The 19,904-nt window shown below is 52.2% G+C and overlaps 1 protein-coding gene across 1 annotated transcript in view; it reads right to left on the bottom strand.

The window, feature by feature from the left end:
* fat4 (FAT atypical cadherin 4) overlaps positions 1–19,468 on the bottom strand; it is a gene marked incomplete at its 5' end in the record, with an annotated part of 63,104 nt that extends 43,636 nt beyond the window's left edge. Inside the window, 7 exons of the mRNA XM_080521979.1 lie at positions 1,804–2,151; positions 3,073–3,334; positions 10,001–10,235; positions 11,322–11,502; positions 12,455–12,563; positions 18,320–18,592; positions 19,421–19,468. Of these exons, the coding sequence (XP_080378105.1) occupies positions 1,804–2,151; positions 3,073–3,334; positions 10,001–10,235; positions 11,322–11,502; positions 12,455–12,563; positions 18,320–18,592; positions 19,421–19,468 (1,456 nt within the window). The remainder of the gene's footprint in view (positions 1–1,803; positions 2,152–3,072; positions 3,335–10,000; positions 10,236–11,321; positions 11,503–12,454; positions 12,564–18,319; positions 18,593–19,420) is intronic.
* Positions 19,469–19,904: the final 436 nt, after the last annotated feature.

Here is a 19,904-nt window from a genome sequence, read left to right as displayed (position 1 = left end):
ACAGCCTGGACACCAGCCACATTCAAGGGTCAGGATCAGGACCGATCAGCTGCAGCACAGATGTCCTGCAGGGGAACGCCCGCCATGCCTCTAGTAGAATGGCCCTTTATGCCCTGAGGCACTGGGATGCTCGGTGCAGGATTGGCGTAGTGGTCCCCCTTCTACCGCCTCCAAGGCAGACCAAAAGGCTGTCTGTTGTTCGTAGGCTAGCCGTCGCCTCCATGTCAGAAACGCCGTAGAAGGCTCAAGATGGCGGAGACCCGCTCTGGAGACAGGGAAGCCCCCATTAATGAGGAATCCAGCACCAGCCCTAAAAACCTCTTGAGGCAGAGATTGGCCACGGAACAGAGGAGAGCCACAGTGTCCCTCCACGCCTCCTCCTGCATCGGGGGAATGACGAGCCAGTCGTCCAGTATTGTGACTCTGCTGGCCTGCCACGCAGCGGGTTAATATACGTGGGGCCAGGGAGAGCCCTTGAACCCTGAACTGGTAAACCTGGTCCATGAACATAAAGCAAAGGAACTGCCTGTGATGAGGAGCAATGGGAAGGTAAAAGTATGTGTTTTTCAGATCCAGTGTCACCAACCAGTCTCCTGCTGACACAGTTTGAAGAGCATCTGCCACATGCAGCAGATAGAAGGGGGGAACTTTGAGAAACCGGTTCAGCGCCTTCAAGTCCAGGACTGGATGAAATCTGCCATCTTTCTTTGGCACAAGAAAGAAAGTGGAGTAAAACTCACTGGGGCAGGCCTCCGGTTTCACTTGTTCGATGGCACCCTTTCCGAGAAGGGTGGCCACCTCATGACTTAGTCCCAGTGCCTCAGCGCAGTGGACAAGTTTGACACACCATCCAGTCCAGTGGTCAGGGTAGCCACCACGGGGCCAACAGAAGCCCAGCACCACAGCAGAGAAACCTGAGCTGCTTTACACAGAGGAGAGAGAACGGCATCGCCGCGGAGATACTGGGGGCTAAGGTAGCCCACAAGGCCAGTCACCCCCCAAAGACAGTACATGCACAGTACTCACCACCTCCGGCAGCCCCCTGGGAACCTGGTCGCACTAGTCAAGTGGTGTTCTCCCCTGCTGCAGACTGTGGTATCCCAGCCACACTTGAAAAGGGAAACAGCAAGGCCAGCTTCCAGCGGACAAGAATACTGGAGTCGCTAACCTTATGGCTACGAAGCTACGAGCGACAAGCTGCGATTAGCTAGCTCCCACCGTCGCCAGAAGATAGAAGGAACAGATCAGCTGGGAGACATAGACTCTCCGGGTCATCCAGGGGTCACCGGTGACTGTTGAAATAATTACTGGAACTGTGCCAGATAGAACATCCAGCGCTTTAAGCTCCGCCTCTGCTGGTCTGGAAGGAGGAAATAGAACCACTCCAATGTTTTACTGGTGGATTTTAATGATTGAATTAATTTTGACTGTTAATTGAATTGAACGTCTGTAACTTGAGGAAACGCAGTGAAGGAGTCTTTCTGTACGGAGGCTGTTTCTGCCTTTTACCTTGAAGAAGCAAGTCAACAGAGGGATCAATAGAAAGCAAAATAAATAGTCAGGATCATGTTTTTCTGTATATTAGACACTTGTTTGGCAGGATTAGCACATCTCAAACTGAAAGCACTTTAAACGCGTTTCAGAGTGATGGAAGCTGTAGAAGCTACATCAACAGATGTCAAGAAGAAACCCTGAAAAACCCAAACAACAACAGAAAATCAAAGAAAAGAATGAGTGCAAAAGGAAGCTGGGAGAGTTTGAAGGAGAAGAGGCCGTAGTGGAGGCGTGTTCCAGTCTACGTACCGTCGTCTGCGTCGGCAGCTCCAACCGTGACGACCCTGGAGCCGACGGCCAGACTCTCGGACACCGAGGCGCTGTACGCCGAGCTGTTGAAGACGGGCGGGTTGTCGTTGACGTCCAGGATGTTGAAGTAGACTCTGACCGCGCTGGCCTGGCCGCCACCGTCCTGCGCCTTCGCCGTCAGGATGTAGAACTGCTGAGCCTCGTAGTCCAGCGCACGCGTCACATTGAAGACGCCGGTCACCGGGTTGAGGAGGAAGGCCTCGTCCTCGTCCTCCTCCAGCGAGTAGGTCACCTCGCCGTTCAGCCCAGAGTCCAAGTCGCTGGCCAAGATGGCCGCCACGATGGACCCTAAGAGAAGAGATGGGTTAAATGTGGAGGACTGTGCTGGACTGTGGAGGACTATGGTGTACTGTGTTGGACTGTGGAGGACCGTGCTGGGCTGTGGTGGACTGTGGAGCACTATGGAGGACTGTGGAGCACTATGGAGGACTGTGGTGGACTGTGGAGCACTATGGTGGACTGTGGAGGACTGTGGAGCACTATGGAGGACTGTGGAGGACTGTGGAGCACTATGGTGGACTGTGCTGGACTGTGGAGGACTGTGGAGCACTATGGAGGACTGTGGAGGACTGTGGAGCACTATGGAGGACTGTGGAGGACTGTGGAGCACTATGGAGGACTGTGGAGGACTGTGGAGGACTGTGGAGGACTGTGGAGCACTATGGAGGACTGTGGTGGACTGTGGAGCACTATGGTGGACTGTGGAGGACTGTGGAGGACTGTGGAGGACTGTGGAGCACTATGGTGGACTGTGGAGCACAATGGTGGACTGTGGAGGACTGTGGAGCACTATGGTGGACTGTGGAGGACTGTGGAGCACTATGGAGGACTGCGGAGGACTGTGGAGCACTATGGTGGAATGTGGAGGACTGTGGAGGACTGTGGAGCACTATGGTGGACTGTGGAGGACTGTGGAGCACTATGGTGGACTGTGGAGGACTGTGGAGGACTGTGGAGCACTATGGTGGACTGTGGAGGACTGTGGAGCACTATGGTGGACTGTGGAGGACTGTGGAGCACTATGGTGGACTGTGGAGGACTGTGGAGCACTATGGTGGAATGTGGAGGACTGTGGAGGACTGTGGAGCACTATGGAGGACTGTGGAGGACTGTGGAGCACTATGGTGGACTGTGGAGGACTGTGGAGCACTATGGTGGACTGTGGAGGACTGTGGACTCCTGCTCTCTGAGCAGAGTGCGGAGGCTCACCTGGCGCCGTGTCCTCAGGGATGTCGAAGGAGTACGTGGGCCTGGAGAAGTGTGGCGAGTGGTCGTTGACGTCCTGGACGCTGATGTTGAGCCTCATGTCAGACGACTGCTTGCCGTCGTCGGCGCGCACCAGCAGGGAGTATTGTGAGCGCCGCTCGCGGTCCAGCCTCCTGGTGGCCAGCAGCTCTCCAGACTCGGGGTCGATACGGAAACTGTCGTCCGCCCCGCTGACGATGGTGTAGGTGACCAGGGCATTAGGACCCTGAGGCAGAAAACCAGCGGCTCGTCAACCAACCGCAACCCGACTTCACTGCCATCATTAAAGTATGAGGGGGTAGGAGGAGCAGGAACTACACCTCAAACTAACGAGGAGGAGGAAGAGGAGGAGGAGAGGGAAGAGGAGGAGGAGGAGGAGAAGGAGAGGGAAGAGGAGGAGGAGGAGCAGAAACTACACTTTAATATGACGAGGAGGAGAACGAGAAGGAGGAGGATAGGGTGGAGGACGAGGAGGAGGAGAAGGAGGAGGACAGGGTGGAGGACGAGGAGGAGGAGAAAGAGGAGGACAGGGTGGAGGACAAGGAGGAGGAGAAGGAGGAGGACAGGGTGGAGGATGAGGAGGAGGAGAAGGAGGAGGACAGGGTGGAGGACGAGGAGGAGGAGAAAGAGGAGGACAGGGTGGAGGACAGGGTGTAGGATGAGGAGGAGGAGAAGGAGGAGGACAGGGTGGAGGAGGAGGAGGAGGAGAAGGAGGAGGACAGGGTGGAGGACGAGGACAAGGAGCAGAAACCACTTCAAACTGATGGAGCTCCTCTCTGGACCTCATCACAGCTCCTCGTTCTGGAACTCTGAACTCACAGTGCAAAGTCTGAACTGGTTGAACTGAGGAAGATCCCAGCAACTCTATTGGTTCACTGCATCGGACAGTCTCTCCTCTGTCTTTGTCCAGAGGAGGGACTCACCTCTGTCTTTGTCCAGAGGACAGACTCACCTCTGTCTTTGTCCAGAGGAGGGACTCACCTCTGTCTTTGTCCAGAGGACAGACTCACCTCTGTCTTTGTCCAGAGGACAGTCTCACCTCTGTCTTTGTCCAGAGGAGGGTCTCTCATCTGTCTTTGTCCAGAGGAGGGACTCACCTCTGTCGTTGTCCAGAGGACAGACTCACCTCTGTCTTTGTCCAGAGGAGGGTCTCTCATCTGTCTTTGTCCAGAGGACAGTCTCACCTCTGTCGTTGTCCAGAGGAGGGTCTCACCTCTGTCTTTATCCAGAGGAGGGTCTCACCTCTGTCTTTGTCCAGAGGAGGGTCTCTCATCTGTCTTTATCCAGAGGACAGACTCACCTCTGTCTTTATCCAGAGGAGGGACTCACCTCTGGACAAAGACTGGGACTTCAACCAGGCTGCGCGATGTGACATAACGACAGGACGAACAAGGCTGACGGAGAAAGAACGAGACTAATGGAGAAAGAACAAGACCTGATGGAGAAAGAACGAGACCTGATGGAGAAAGAACAAGACCTGATGGAGAAAGAACAAGACCTGATGGAGAAAGAACGAGACCTGATGGAGAAAGAACAAGACCTGATGGAGAAAGAACAAGACCTGACGGAGAAAGAACGAGACTAATGGAGAAAGAACAAGACCTGATGGAGAAAGAACAAGACCTGATGGAGAAAGAACAAGACCTGATGGAGAAAGAACAAGACCTGATGGAGAAAGAACGAGACTAATGGAGAAAGAACAAGACCTGATGGAGAAAGGACGAGGCTGGCGGAGAAAGGAGGTGAGGACAGAGCTGGACATTTCTATTGAGGCGGGACAACAGAAGATGAGACGAATGTCTCTGTCCTCAGTCTCCTGCTAAAGATCAAACAGCTCCGGTTACAGAGTGAAGCTTTGATCCTTGAGAACAATGGAGGGACTGAAAGCTTCTGTCTGACTCCTCCACATCATGACTCTTCCACTACTTCACTCCTCCACTCCTCCACTACTTCACTCCTCCACTCCTCCACATTGTCACTCTTCCACTACTTCACTCCTCCACTCCTCCACTCCTCCACTCCTCTCCTTCACTCCTTCACTCCTCCACTCCTCTCCTCCACTCCTCCACATCATCACTCTTCCACTCCTCCACTCCTCCACTCCTCCACTCCTCCACTCCTCCACACCTCCACTCTTCCACTCTTCCCATCTTCCACACCTCCACTCTTCCACTCTTCCACTCCTCCACTCCTCCACTCCTCCACTCTTCCACATCATCACTCCTCCACACCTCCACTCCTCCACATCGTCACTCTTCCACTCCTCCACTCTTCCACTCCTCCACTCTTCCACTCCTCCACTCCTCCACATCGTCACTCCTCCACTCCTCCACTCCTCCACAGTCCACCAGCCACTGGGACACACATCCCACTGGATTGTTTGTACGCTGACTGTCAAAATAAAACTACCAAGTTGGATTGTTTGTACGCTGACTGTCAAAATAAAACTACCAAGTTGGATTGTTTGTACGCTGACTGTCAAAATAAAACTACCAAGTTGAATTGTTATTACGGTGACTGTCAAAATAAAACCACCAAGTTGGATTGTCATTACGCTGACTGTCAAAATAAAAGCATCAAGCCCACAGACGAAACATGGTTCTGATTCACTCTACTGAGCATGTGCAGAACCACGTTGCTCTGACTGTGACACCACCTCCTGCAGTTTCATCTGAACCTGGGAAGTGGGAAGTGGGAAGTGGGAAAGTTCTGACTTCCAAGTGGGAAAAATAACGTCTGAGCACTTTGACCTTTGACCTGTCTCCTGAGGAATGTTGTGAAGCAGTGAACTAAACATGTTGGTCCGTCAGACCGTTTCACAGTTGACAGGAAGTACTGGAGGTTCAGTGGGTGGAGCAGTGGGACGCTCCGTCACCTCACCCTGGATCTGCAGTTCAAGTCCCAGTCTGGTGTCCTCTGACTGTGTGTGTGTGTGTGTGTGTGTGTGTGTGTGTGTGTGTGTGTGTGTGTGTGTGTGTGTGTGTGTGTGTGTGTGTGTGTGTGTGTGTGTGTGTGTGTGTGTGTGTGTGTGTGTGAACCTCTCTCTCCCTCTCTCTCCTCTCTCGACCAGCGAGACCAGGTTCTGTTGGTCTGACCTTCCATTAGCTGAGAACCAGAACCAGAACCAGACCCAGACCCAGACCCTGAAACTGACCCAGACCCTGACCCTGACCCAGACCCTGACCCTGACCCAGACCCAGACCCAGACCCTGACCCTGACCCTGACCCTGACCCAGACCCTGACCCAGACCCTGACCCTGACCCAGCTAGACCATGTTCTGCTGGTCTGACATCAATCAAAGGCTCTCAGGTCTGGAATTCCCATCAGCCACCTGGGCTGCATCTGTAACCCGACACCTGGGGGAGGGGGGGCACATCCAGGCCATGTACACACACACACACACACACACTCACACACACACACACACACACACACACACACACACACACACACACACACACACTCCAGAGTTACGGCTCTATAAAGAGATGGGAAACAAAACAATTAACCGGCGGTCGTTTAGCAGACAAGTGGATTGTGGGAGTGACGTGCTGATGGAGGAACAGTGGAGGAACAGTGGGGGAACAGCGGAGGAACAGTGGGGAGCAGTGGGGGAACAGTGGGGGAACAGTGGAGGAACAGTGGGGGAACAGTGGGGGAACAGTGGGGAACAGTGGGGGAACAGTGGAGGAACAGTGGGGGAACAGTGGGGGAACAGTGGAGGAACAGTGGGGGAACAGTGGGGGAACAGTGGGGAGCAGTGGGGGAACAGTGGAGGAACAGTGGGGGAACAGTGGAGGAACAGTGGGGAGCAGTGGAGGAACAGTGGGGGAACAGTGGGGGAACAGTGGGGAGCAGTGGGGGAACAGTGGAGGAACAGTGGGGGAACAGTGGAGGAACAGTGGGGGAACAGTGGGGAACAGTGGGGGAACAGTGGGGGAACAGTGGAGGAACAGTGGAGGAACAGTGGGGAGCAGTGGGGGAACAGTGGGGGAACAGTGGAGGAACAGTGGAGGAACAGTGGGGGAACAGCGGAGGAACAGTGGGGAGCAGTGGGGGAACAGTGGAGGAACAGTGGGGGAACAGTGGGGGAACAGTGGAGGAACAGTGGAGGAAGAGTGGAGGAACAGTGGAGGAACAGTGGGGAACAGTGGGGGAACAGTGGAGGAACAGTGGGGGAACAGTGGAGGAACAGCGGAGGAACAGTGGGGAACAGTGGGGAGCAGTGGGGGAACAGTGGGGAACAGTGGGGGAACAGTGGGGGAACAGTGGAGGAACAGTGGGGGAACAGTGGGGGAACAGTGGAGGAACAGTGGGGAACAGTAGGGGAACAGTGGAGGAACAGTGGGGAACAGTGGGGAACAGTGGGGAACATTAGAGTGCAGCAGTTTACGCAGCAGTAGAGAAAAGGAGGATTTAATGGATTTAACGGTTCAGACTGGAGCTGCAGTGACACAAACTGGCCTGTAGGACTGGACTTCCTCAACCTGTGGAGAACCACATACTTGGTTCTGGACCCCCCCCCCCCCCCCCAGTCTTCATTAAGGAGGACATTACCAGAGACATATTTTCCACATCAGGTCAGACTTGTAATAAAACCCCTGCAGTCGTTCCAAGAGAAGAAAAAGCTGCATTTTTCTTTGCGATGAAGTGAGAATCTTGTTCTGGTTCTCAGTGGGGAATGGAGAACCTTGTTCTGGTTCTCAGTGGGAAACAGAGAACCTTGTTCTGGTTCTCAGTGGGGAATGGAGAACCTTGTTCTGGTTCTCAGTGGGGAACAGAGAACCTTGTTCTGGTTCTCAGTGGGAAACGGAGAACCTTGTCCTGGTTCTCAGTGGGGAACAGAGAACCTTGTTCTGGTTCTCAGTGGGAAACGGAGAACCTTGTTCTGGTTCTCAGTGGGAAACGGAGAAAGTTTTTTAATGGCGCTGGATTCCTACATGTGGCGCTTGAGGCGGCGTCAGCCAGCTGGCAGCTCGCTAACCCTGACCTGGTGTTCTCTCTGGGTTCTCTCTGTGTTCTCTCTGGGTTCTCTCTGTGTTCCCTCTGTGTTCCCTCTGTGTTCTCTCTGTGTTCTCTCTGTGTTCTCTCTGTGTTCCCTCTGTGTTCTCTCTGGGTTCTCTCTGGGTTCTCTCTGTGTTCCCTCTGTGTTCTCTCTGTGTTCCCTCTGTGTTCTCTCTGTGTTCCCTCTGCGTTCTCTCTGTGTTCTCTCTGCATTCCCTCTGCGTTCCCTCTGTGTTCCCTCTGTGTTCTCTCTGCGTTCCCTCTGCGTTCCCTCTGTGTTCTCTCTGTGTTCTCTCTGCATTCCCTCTGCGTTCCCTCTGCGTTCCCTCTGTGTTCTCTCTGCATTCCCTCTGCGTTCTCTCTGCATTCCCTCTGCGTTCCCTCTGCGTTCCCTCTGTGTTCCCTCTGTGTTCTCTCTGCGTTCCCTCTGCGTTCCCTCTGTGTTCTCTCTGTGTTCTCTCTGCATTCCCTCTGCGTTCTCTCTGCATTCCCTCTGCGTTCCCTCTGCGTTCCCTCTGCGTTCCCTCTGCGTTCCCTCTGCGTTCCCTCTGTGTTCCCTCTGCATTCCCTCTGCGTTCCCTCTGCGTTCCCTCTGCATTCCCTCTGCGTTCCCTCTGCGTTCCCTCTGTGTTCCCTCTGCGTTCTCTTCGCTCGGCGTCAGCGCAGCTCCAGCTTCCTTGCAGGAAGTGGGCAGGAAGCAGAGCGAAGTGAAACGAAGCTCAGCTTCTGCTAAACACCTTTTCAGGCCCAGCAGGAATTTGGAGGAAACGTTCTGCCGGCCTGTGGTTCCTGAAGGCTCTCAGTGTTTGCAGTTTCCAATGAAAGGACTGAAACCGTGACTCGTCAGTGAAACAACTTCAATGCCATCGTCCAATCAGGACGCTGATGTCTGCCCCGTGAGGACCAGAGGTTATTTCTCCGTAACGACTGCGAGGTTTCATCTTACGTCTCAGAGCTTAGCCTCACATTCTGCTTTGAAGAGCTTCAGGAAACGTTTGACTCCATGGCCACATGCTAAAGCTCTTAACGCTCCACTCAGAAAATAATCCGCCAGCGTCCCTGACGGCGCGGCGCTAGCTGCTGCCGCGGGTTCGTCACTATGGAGGCGTGATGAAAGACACTTTTCTCACGTTGGGAGAGAAGAGAAGCTGCGAGGCGACAGCTGAGCAATAAAACCTGGCCGGGACCTCAACGTAATCCCCCCACCGCACCCAGACACTCCCCCACTTCCACCGCACCCAGACACTCCCCCACTTCCACCGCACCCAGACACTCCCCCACTTCCACCGCACCCAGACACTCCCCCACTTCCACCGCACCCAGACACTCCCCCACTTCCACCGCATCCAGACACTCCCCCACTTCCACCGCATCCAGACACTCCCCCACTTCCACCGCATCCAGACACTCCCCCACTTCCACCGCACCCAGACACTCCCCCACTTCCACCGCAACCAGACACTCCCCCACTTCCACCGCACCCAGACACTCCCCCACTTCCACTGCACCCAGACACTCCCCCACTTCCACCGCACCCAGACACTCCCCCACTTCCACCGCACCCAGACACTCCCCCACTTCCACCGCACCCAGACACTCCCCCACCCCCACCACGCCCAGACACTCCCCCACTCCCACCGCGCCCAGACACTCCCCCACTTCCACCACGCCCAGACACTCCCCCACTTCCACCACGCCCAGACACTCCCCCACTTCCACCACGCCCAGACACTCCCCCACTTCCACCACGCCCAGACACTCCCCCACTTCCACCACGCCCAGACACTCCCCCACCCCCACCAGAGGAGGAGTCACCTCGTCAGGGTGAAAGAGTGAAAGAGGAGGAGTCACCTCGTCAGGGTGAAAGAGTGAAAGAAGAGTCTTCACCTCGTCAGCGTCAGTGGCCGTCAGCTGCAAAATCTTCATGCCATCGCCGATGTTTTCCTCGATGGTCACGTCCAGGACGTCGTTGGGGAACAGCGGCGGGTTGTCGTTGACGTCCTGCAGCGTGACCTCCACCTGCACAGCAACACAAGAGTCCGTCAGCGGCCGGCGGCGGCGCGTCAACAACACCACAGAGGAAGAACATTCAAACCTGCGGTGGCGTTTCTCATTCGTCCCTCTGTGACTCCAAACTGATAATCACAGACCCTGAACAGAACACCTTATCCTCCTCCTCCACCTCCTCCCTCCACCTGGACCTCCTCCACCTGGACCTCCTCCTCCTCTTCCTGGACCCTCTTCCTCCTAGACCCTCCTCCACCTCCTCCACCTTATCCTCCTCCTCCTCCTCCTCCTAGACCCTCCTCCACCTCCTCCCTCCACCTGGACCTCCTCCACCTGGACCTCCTCCTCCACCTCCTAGACCCTCCTCCACCTCCTCCCTCCACCTGGACCTCCTCCACCTGGACCTCCTCCTCCACCTCCTAGACCCTCCTCCACCTCCTCCCTCCAGCCAGTTTCTCTCTTTACAATCATAACAGACATTTTGTTGTTCATTCTTTGTTTATTGCTTCTATAAATATGTAAAAGCTGTGTTTGAATTCTGCAGCGATAGGATCTTCATTTATGTTGACACAGATTATGGTAATTCTATCTTCCCCCCGGACCCCCCCGGACCCCCCCGCCTGTCCTCCACAGGCTGTGAAACAACCACAGATGGAAGCGGCGTGTCAGACGTGTAAAAGGAAATGGGACAGAACACTTGTCAAAGGTCTACAATGGCTGCAACTCGTGAAGGCGGCCGGCGTTTCCCAGTAGGCATTTATAGCTCAGACAATAGACGTCAAGGCTGCGGGGGGGGTTGGACCCTGAAGGCTATTCATACACCCATACTGACAGGAAGAACAGGCTCCACATGTCCCACAAACTGCCCCGCAACCCACAGAAGCAGGAAACTCTTCACCGCAGCAGCAGCCCGGTTCATTAGAACCACCCAGAACCAGAATCTGCTTGAGTGTCTGGTGACCACCAGGATGCTCTGCAGTTCACCGTCTGACCACCAGGATGCTCTGCAGTTCACCGTCTGACCACCAGGATGCTCTGCAGTTCACTGTCTGACCACCAGGATGCTCTGCAGTTCACCGTCTGACCACCAGGATGCTCTGCAGTTCACTGTCTGACCACCAGGATGCTCTGCAGTTCACCGTCTGACCACCAGGATGCTCTGCAGTTCACCGTCTGACCACCAGGATGCTCTGCAGTTCACTGTCTGACCACCAGGATGCTCTGCAGTTCACAGTCTGACCACCAGGATGCTCTGCAGTTCACCGTCTGACCACCAGGCGTGTCTGTGAAGGTCATGTCTGTGAGCAGCGACCTCCTGACGGAGGCCTCATCCACCCGATGCTTCTGTCCACTGATTAAAGGCAGTGATTCGGTGTGTCTGTCTGCATGAGTGCAGATAATTACACAAGAACAAGACACATTACGTCCCGGACAGCAGCCAGGCACAAGTGGCATAAACAAGCGAGCGCGGCGGCGGCGAGCCCAGGGACCGGGGCAAAGTCAACAAACAATGAATATTTATCTCCCGCCCTGTGTGTCCCCTTGATGTGTAAATAATGCAAGAAGCACTTCAGAGGAGGAACCTAATTAGAGCAGAAGTGCAGATTTGAGGAATAATTAGGCCTCACTCCTCAGTCTGGGTCCCGCGGGGCTGGAGAACATCAGAGAGCTCTGCTACAAGAATTCAGGCACAGTGAGGACGGCAGTAGAACCACGTCCCAGACCCGGTTCCTGTCTCCAGCTGAACCTGGACCCGCAGGTGAAACACATTAGTTACAAGGAAAGATTGAGTTTCAACCACTGGTTCAAGTTGCAGCTGCTGCTAACAGGCTGCTAGCTTCCATTATTGATGTGAATGTTTGAATGATTCACTCAAGAGGTTTATGAGCACCGCCGGTTATGAGTCCCTGGTTATGAGTCCCTGGATATGAGTCTCTGGATATGAGCGTCTGGTTATGATTCTCTGGTTATGATTCTCTGGTTATGATTCTCTGGTTATGAGCCTCTGGTTATGAGCCTCTGGTTATGAGCGTCTGGTTATGAGCGTCTGGTTATGAGTCTCTGGTTATGAGTCTCCGGTTATGAGCCTCCGGTTATGAGCCTCCGGTTATGAGCCTCCGGTTATGAGTCTCCGGTTATGAGTCTCCGGTTATGAGTCTCTGGTTATGAGTCTCCGGTTATGAGTCTCCGGTTATGAGCCTCCGGTTATGAGTCTCTGGTTATGAACCAGGTGGTGGAGATGATGGAGAAGGTGGAGAACTTTGAGGGCCATTCAGTGGAGAACACATTATTTACATTTATTGTTCTGTCTGTAGCTTCGGGTACAGACACCACCTGGCTGCTGAGGGTACAGACACCACCTGGCTGCTGAGGGTACAGACACCTTCGGTTGCTGAGGGTACAGACACCACCTGGCTGCTGAGGGTACAGACACCTTCGGTTGCTGAGGGTACAGACACCACCTGGTTGCTGAGGGTACAGACACCCCTTGGTTGCTGAGACACCACCTGGTTGCTGAGGGTACAGACACCCCCTGCTGAGCTGCTCATGAAAGAGAAGGAACACGGTGAAGGTGAAGGTCTCCTGATCTTGATTATGAAGTTCTGAGTTCTGAACAACCTGGTTCCTCAGATCAGTTAGGGTTAGGGTTCAGTCCGACACACTGAACCTGGTCCCTGTTACTGCTAACACACTGAACCTGGTCCCTGTTACTGCTAACACACTGAACGAACCTGCTCCCTGTTACTGCTAACACACTGAACCTGGTCCCTGTTACTGCTAACACGCTGAACCTGGTCCCTGTTACTGCTAACACACTGAACCTGGTCCCTGTTACTGCTAACACGCTGAACCTGCTCCCTGTTACTGCTAACACGCTGAACCTGGTCCCTGTTACTGCTAACACGCTGAACCTGCTCCCTGTTACTGCTAACACACTGAACGAACCTGGTCCCTGTTACTGCTAACACGCTGAACCTGCTCCCTGTTACTGCTAACACGCTGAACCTGCTCCCTGTTACTGCTAACACACCGAACCTGCTCCCTGTTACTGCTAACACACCGAACGAACCTGGTCCCTGTTACTGCTAACACACTGAACCTGGTCCCTGTTACTGCTAACACACTGAACCTGGTCCCTGTTACTGCTAACACGCTGAACCGGCTCCCTGTTACTGCTAACATGCTGAACCTGGTCCCTGTTACTGCTAACACACTGAACCTGGTCCCTGTTACTGCTAACACGCTGAACCTGGTCCCTGTTACTGCTAACACACTGAACCTGGTCCCTGTTACTGCTAACACGCTGAACCTGGTCCCTGTTACTGCTAACACGCTGAACCTGGTCCCTGTTACTGCTAACACGCTGAACCTGGTCCCTGTTACTGCTAACACGCTGAACCTGGTCCCTGTTACTGCTAACACACTGAACCTGGTCCCTGTTACTGCTAACACGCTGAACCTGGTCCCTGTTACTGCTAACACGCTGAACCTGGTCCCTGTTACTGCTAACAGACTGAAGCTGCTCCCTGTTACTGCTAACAGACTGAAGCTGCTCCCTGTTACTGCTAACACGCTGAACCTGCTCCCTGTTACTGCTAACACACTGAACGAACCTGGTCCCTGTTACTGCTAACACACTGAACCTGCTCCCTGTTACTGCTAACACACCGAACCTGCTCCCTGTTACTGCTAACACATTGAACGAACCTGGTCCCTGTTACTGCTAACAGACTGAAGCTGCTCCCTGTTACTGCTAACACACTGAACCTGCTCCCTGTTACTGCTAACACACTGAACGAACCTGGTCCCTGTTACTGCTAACAGACTGAAGCTGGTCCCTGTTACTGCAGCTCAGGGTGACAGACGCAGTAACAGGGCCGTTCAGTGGAGGAAGAGACTGGTCTGTTCCTGCAGCAGCTCAGTTCCAACCATCAGTAAATGATGTGGCCTATTAAGGCTGGGCTGTTTGTCCCTGAATTAAAGGTTAGAGGAACATCAAAACAAGACGTTCTCCTCCAGAGATGAAAGATAAAAACAAAATAATTAGCCTATTTGTGAGAAACAGCTTTGAAGATGTGGGGAGAGAAATGTGTTTACTGTTGGAGAGCCTGTGGAAGTGGAAGGAGAGCGAGGCAGCGTGGTCAGCCTCCGTCACTTTACCTCCACCCACACCGTCACAACGTGTCAACACGGAACACTACCAACACGGAACACTACCAACACGGAACACTACCAACATAGAACACTACCAACACGGAACACTACCAACACGGAACACTACCAACATAGAACACTACCAACACGGAACACTACCAACATAGAACACTACCAACACGGAACACTACCAACATGGAACACTACCAACATGGAACACTACCAACATGGAACACTACCAACATGGAACACTACCAACACAGAACACTACCAACATAGAACACTACCAACACGGAACACTACCAACACGGAACACTACCAACATAGAACACTACCAACATAGAACACTACCAACACAGAACACTACCAACACGGAACACTACCAACATAGAACACTACCAACATAGAACACTACCAACACAGAACACTACCAACACGGAACACTACCAACACGGAACACTACCAACACGGAACACTACCAACATAGAACACTACCAACACGGAACACTACCAACATAGAACACTACCAACACGGAACACTACCAACACGGAACACTACCAACATGGAACACTACCAACACAGAACACTACCAACATGGAACACTACCAACATGGAACACTACCAACATGGAACACTACCAACACGGAACACTACCAACACGGAACACTACCAACATAGAACACTGCCAACACGGAACACTACCAACATAGAACACTGCCAACATAGAACACTACCAACATAGAACACTGCCAACACGGAACACTACTAACACGGAACACTACCAACACGGAACACTACCAACACAGAACACTACCAACATAGAACACTACCAACACAGAACACTACCAACATAGAACACTACCAACACGGAACACTACCAACACAGAACACTACCAACACGGAACACTACCAACACGGAACACTACCAACATAGAACACTACCAACACGGAACACTACCAACATAGAACACTACCAACATAGAACACTACCAACACGGAACACTACCAACACGGAACACTACCAACACGGAACACTACCAACATAGAACACTACCAACACGGAACACTACCAACACGGAACACTACCAACACGGAACACTACCAACACGGAACACTACCAACATGGAACACTACCAACATAGAACACTGCCAACATAGAACACTACCAACATACAACACTGCCAACACGGAACACTACTAACACGGAACACTACCAACACGGAACACTACCAACACAGAACACTACCAACATACAACACTGCCAACACGGAACACTACCAACATAGAACACTACCAACACGGAACGCTACCAACATAGAACACTACCAACACGGAACACTACCAACATAGAACGCTACCAACATAGAACACTACCAACATAGAACACTACCAACACAGAACACTACCAACATAGAACACTACCAACACGGAACACTACCAACATAGAACACTGCCAACACAGAACACTACCAACATAGAACACTACCAACATAGAACACTGCCAACATAGAAGAACACTACCAACATAGAACACTGCCAACATAGAACACTACCAACATAGAACACTGCCAACATAGAACACTGCCAACATAGAACACTGCCAACATAGAACACTACCAACATAGAACACTACCAACATAGAACACTGCCAACATAGAACACTGCCAACATAGAACGCTGCCAACATAGAACACTACCAACATAGAACACTGCCAACATAGAACACTGCCAACATAGAACACTGCCAACATAGAACACTGCCAACATAGAACACTACCAACACAGAACACTGCCAACATAGAACACTACCAACACAGAACACTGCCAACATAGAACACTGCCAACATAGAACACTGCCAACATAGAACACTGCCAACATAGAACACTACCAACACAGAACACTGCCAACATAGAACACTGCCAACATAGAACACTGCCAACATAGAACACTGCCAATGTGGAAGTTTACAATCCGTCCAGAATGTCTCACTTGTGAAATCATCTGAAAAACATGAAGCCTCTTCAATGTATAATAAACATGATAATAAATGATAGTGAATGATAGTAAACATGACATTGTGTGTGTGTGTGTGTGTGTGTGTGTGTGTGTGTGTGTGTGTGTGTGTGTGTGTGTGCGCAGTAGCAGCCCAGCGGCTGGCCTCTGACCTCTGACCTCTGCCCCAGCAGGAAACTCTCCTGCCACCAAACCTTCAGCTGATGCCATGAAAACAATAGAACAACATGGAGGCAGTGAGACGCCAGATGAACACATGAAACCATCTAATCACACGCCGCCACACTGGCAATCAGGAGCAAAGCATTATGGGATGTTTCCTTCTTAAGGAAGCATGGATGCAATCGAGCAACCCTGCGGCCTTGCACAGTCTGCAGGAACGCAAGGCGGAAAGCACGGAGTCAACAGACATATTTCCCCCACTGGATTTAATCCCACAGTCAACAGACATATTTCCCCCACTGGATTTAATCCCACAGTCAACAGACATATTTCCCCCACTGGATTTAATCCCACAGTCAACAGACATATTTCCCCCACTGGATTTAATCCCACAGTCAATAGACATATTTCCCCCCACTGGATTTAATCCCACAGTCAATAGACATATTTCCCCACTGGATTTAATCCCACAGTCAACAGACATATTTCCCCACTGGATTTAATCCCACAGTCAACAGACATATTTCCCCCACTGGATTTAATCCCACAGTCAACAGACATATTTCCCCCACTGGATTTAATCCCACAGTCAATAGACATATTTCCCCCCACTGGATTTAATCCCACAGTCAATAGACATATTTCCCCACTGGATTTAATCCCACAGTCAACAGACATATTTCCCCCCACTGGATTTAATCCCACAGTCAATAGACATATTTCCCCACTGGATTTAATCCCAGTCAACAGACATATTTCCCCCACTGGATTTAATCCCACTGTCAACAGACATATTTCCCCACTGGATTTAATCCCAGTCAACAGACATATTTCCCCACTGGATTTAATCCCACAGTCAACAGACATATATCCCAGCTCCTCACTTATTCACCACATGGTAACAAACTCTAAAATGCAGAAACAGAATGAATGAGAATCGTCTTCTGCTCCATGAGGATCAACATTGCTGCTCATGTTTTCTCTAACTTTTGGTCTGATGGAGAGAATCGAGTGAAAGAGTGAGACTTGGTGAAGCTGAACCAGCAGTTCCTCTCCTCCGTCACCCAGTGAAGATGAACCAGCAGTTCCTCTCCTCCGTCACCCAGTGAAGATGAACCAGCAGTTCGTCTCCTCCGTCACCCAGTGAAGATGAACCAGCAGTTCCTCTCCTCCGTCACCCAGTGAAGATGAACCAGCAGTTCCTCTCCTCCGTCACCCAGTGAAGATGAACCAGCAGTTCCTCTCCTCCGTCACCCAGTGAAGATGAACCAGCAGTTCCTCTCCTCCGTCACCCAGTGAAGATGAACCAGCAGTTCCTCTCCTCCGTCACCCAGTGAAGATGAACCAGCAGTTCCTCTCCTCCGTCACCCAGTGAAGATGAACCAGAAGTTCCTCTCCTCCGTCACCCAGTGAAGATGAACTAGCAGTTCCTCTCCTCCGTCACCCAGTGAAGATGAACCAGCAGTTCCTCTCCTCCGTCACCCAGTGAAGATGAACCAGCAGTTCCTCTCCTCCGTCACCCAGTGAAGATGAACTAGCAGTTCCTCTCCTCCGTCACCCAGTGAAGATGAACTAGCAGTTCCTCTCCTCCGTCACCCAGTGAAGATGAACCAGCAGTTCCTCTCCTCCGTCACCCAGTGAAGATGAACCAGCAGTTCCTCTCCTCCGTCATCCACCTACATTCACCCACATCCACCCACATCCACCCACATCCACCTACATCCACCCACATCCACCCACATCCACCCACATTGACACAATGGTCAAAACAACAGCCTGATGACTCCACGTCCCCCAAACGACCAGCTGGTCATGTGACCTGGCGACTGTCTGGACACCGTCAGTCAGAGCGAGATCGTCTGGACACCGTCAGGTCACATGACCATCTGGACGCCGTCAGGTCACATGACCGTCTGGACGCCGTCAGGTCGCATGACCGTCTGGACGCCGTCAGGTCACATGACCGTCTGGACACCGTCAGGTCACATGACCGTCTGGACGCCGTCAGGTCACATGACCGTCTGGACGCCGTCAGGTCACATGACCGTCTGGACACCGTCAGGTCACATGACCGTCTGGACGCCGTCAGGTCACATGACCGTCTGGACGCCGTCAGGTCACATGACCATCTGGACACCGTCTGTCAGGTCAAGTGAAGAAGACCGGCTGTAAAACGACTTCCAGTGACACATGATCCAGCTGGTGACAGGATGGATGCAGGGTATGGCATGCTAGGTATGGCATGCTAGGTATGGCATGCAGGGAGAATCAACCGCTTGGTATGGACCATGGTGGAAAAACAGGGGGACTAAAGACCATCAGAAAAAACAATAAGACCAGAAATAGAAAGAAAAATGAAAAAGGACCAGAAAGACGTAAGACAACAAACAGGAAAAAGTCCAGCGAACATAAAAAAGAGCAGTGAAGCCTGAAGTGACTGACTTTCATTGGTGATCTGGATGGACCATACCTCCATACCTCCATACCTCCATACCTCCACATCTCCATACCTCCATACCTCCATACCTCCACATCTCCATACCTCCATACCTCCACATCTCCATACCTCCATATCTCCACATCTCCACACCTCCATACCTCCACATCTCCATACCTCCACATCTCCATGCCTCCATACCTCCATACCTCCATACCTCCATTACCTCCATTACCTCCACATCTCCATACCTCCACATCTCCATACCTCCACATCTCCACATCTCCATACCTCCATACCTCCACATCTCCATACCTCCATACCTCCACATCTCCATACCTCCACACCTCCACATCTCCACATCTCCATACCTCCACATCTCCATACCTCCATACCTCCACATCTCCATACCTCCACATCTCCATACCTCCACATCTCCACATCTCCATACCTCCATACCTCCATACCTCCACATCTCCATACCTCCATACCTCCACATCTCCATACCTCCATACCTCCACATCTCCATACCTCCACATCTCCATACCTCCACACCTCCACATCTCCATACCTCCACATCTCCATACCTCCATACCTCCTCTCCACTGTTACAGTGACTCTCCACTGTTAGTCACTCTCCACTGTTACAGTGACTCTCTCCACTGTTACAGTGGCTCTCTCCACTGATACAGTCACTCTCTCCACTGTTACAGTCACTCTCTACTGTTACAGTGACTCTCTCCACTGATACAGTCACTCTCTCCACTGTTACAGTCACTCTCTACTGTTACAGTGACTCTCTCCACTGTTACAGTGACTCTCTCCACTGTTACAGTGACTCTCTCAACTGATACAGTCACTCTCTCCACTGTTACAGTCACTCTCTACTGTTACAGTGACTCTCTCCACTGTTAGTCACTCTCCACTATTACAGTCACTCTCTACTGTTACAGTGACTCTCTCCACTGTTACAGTCACTCTCTCCACTGTTACAGTGACTCTCTACTGTTACAGT

This window comes from Blennius ocellaris, assembly GCF_963422515.1.
Source record: "Blennius ocellaris genome assembly, contig: SCAFFOLD_67, whole genome shotgun sequence".
In the NCBI taxonomy this organism is placed as follows: Eukaryota; Metazoa; Chordata; class Actinopteri; order Blenniiformes; family Blenniidae; genus Blennius; species Blennius ocellaris.
This window is presented reverse-complemented; position numbering and strand designations above follow the sequence as displayed.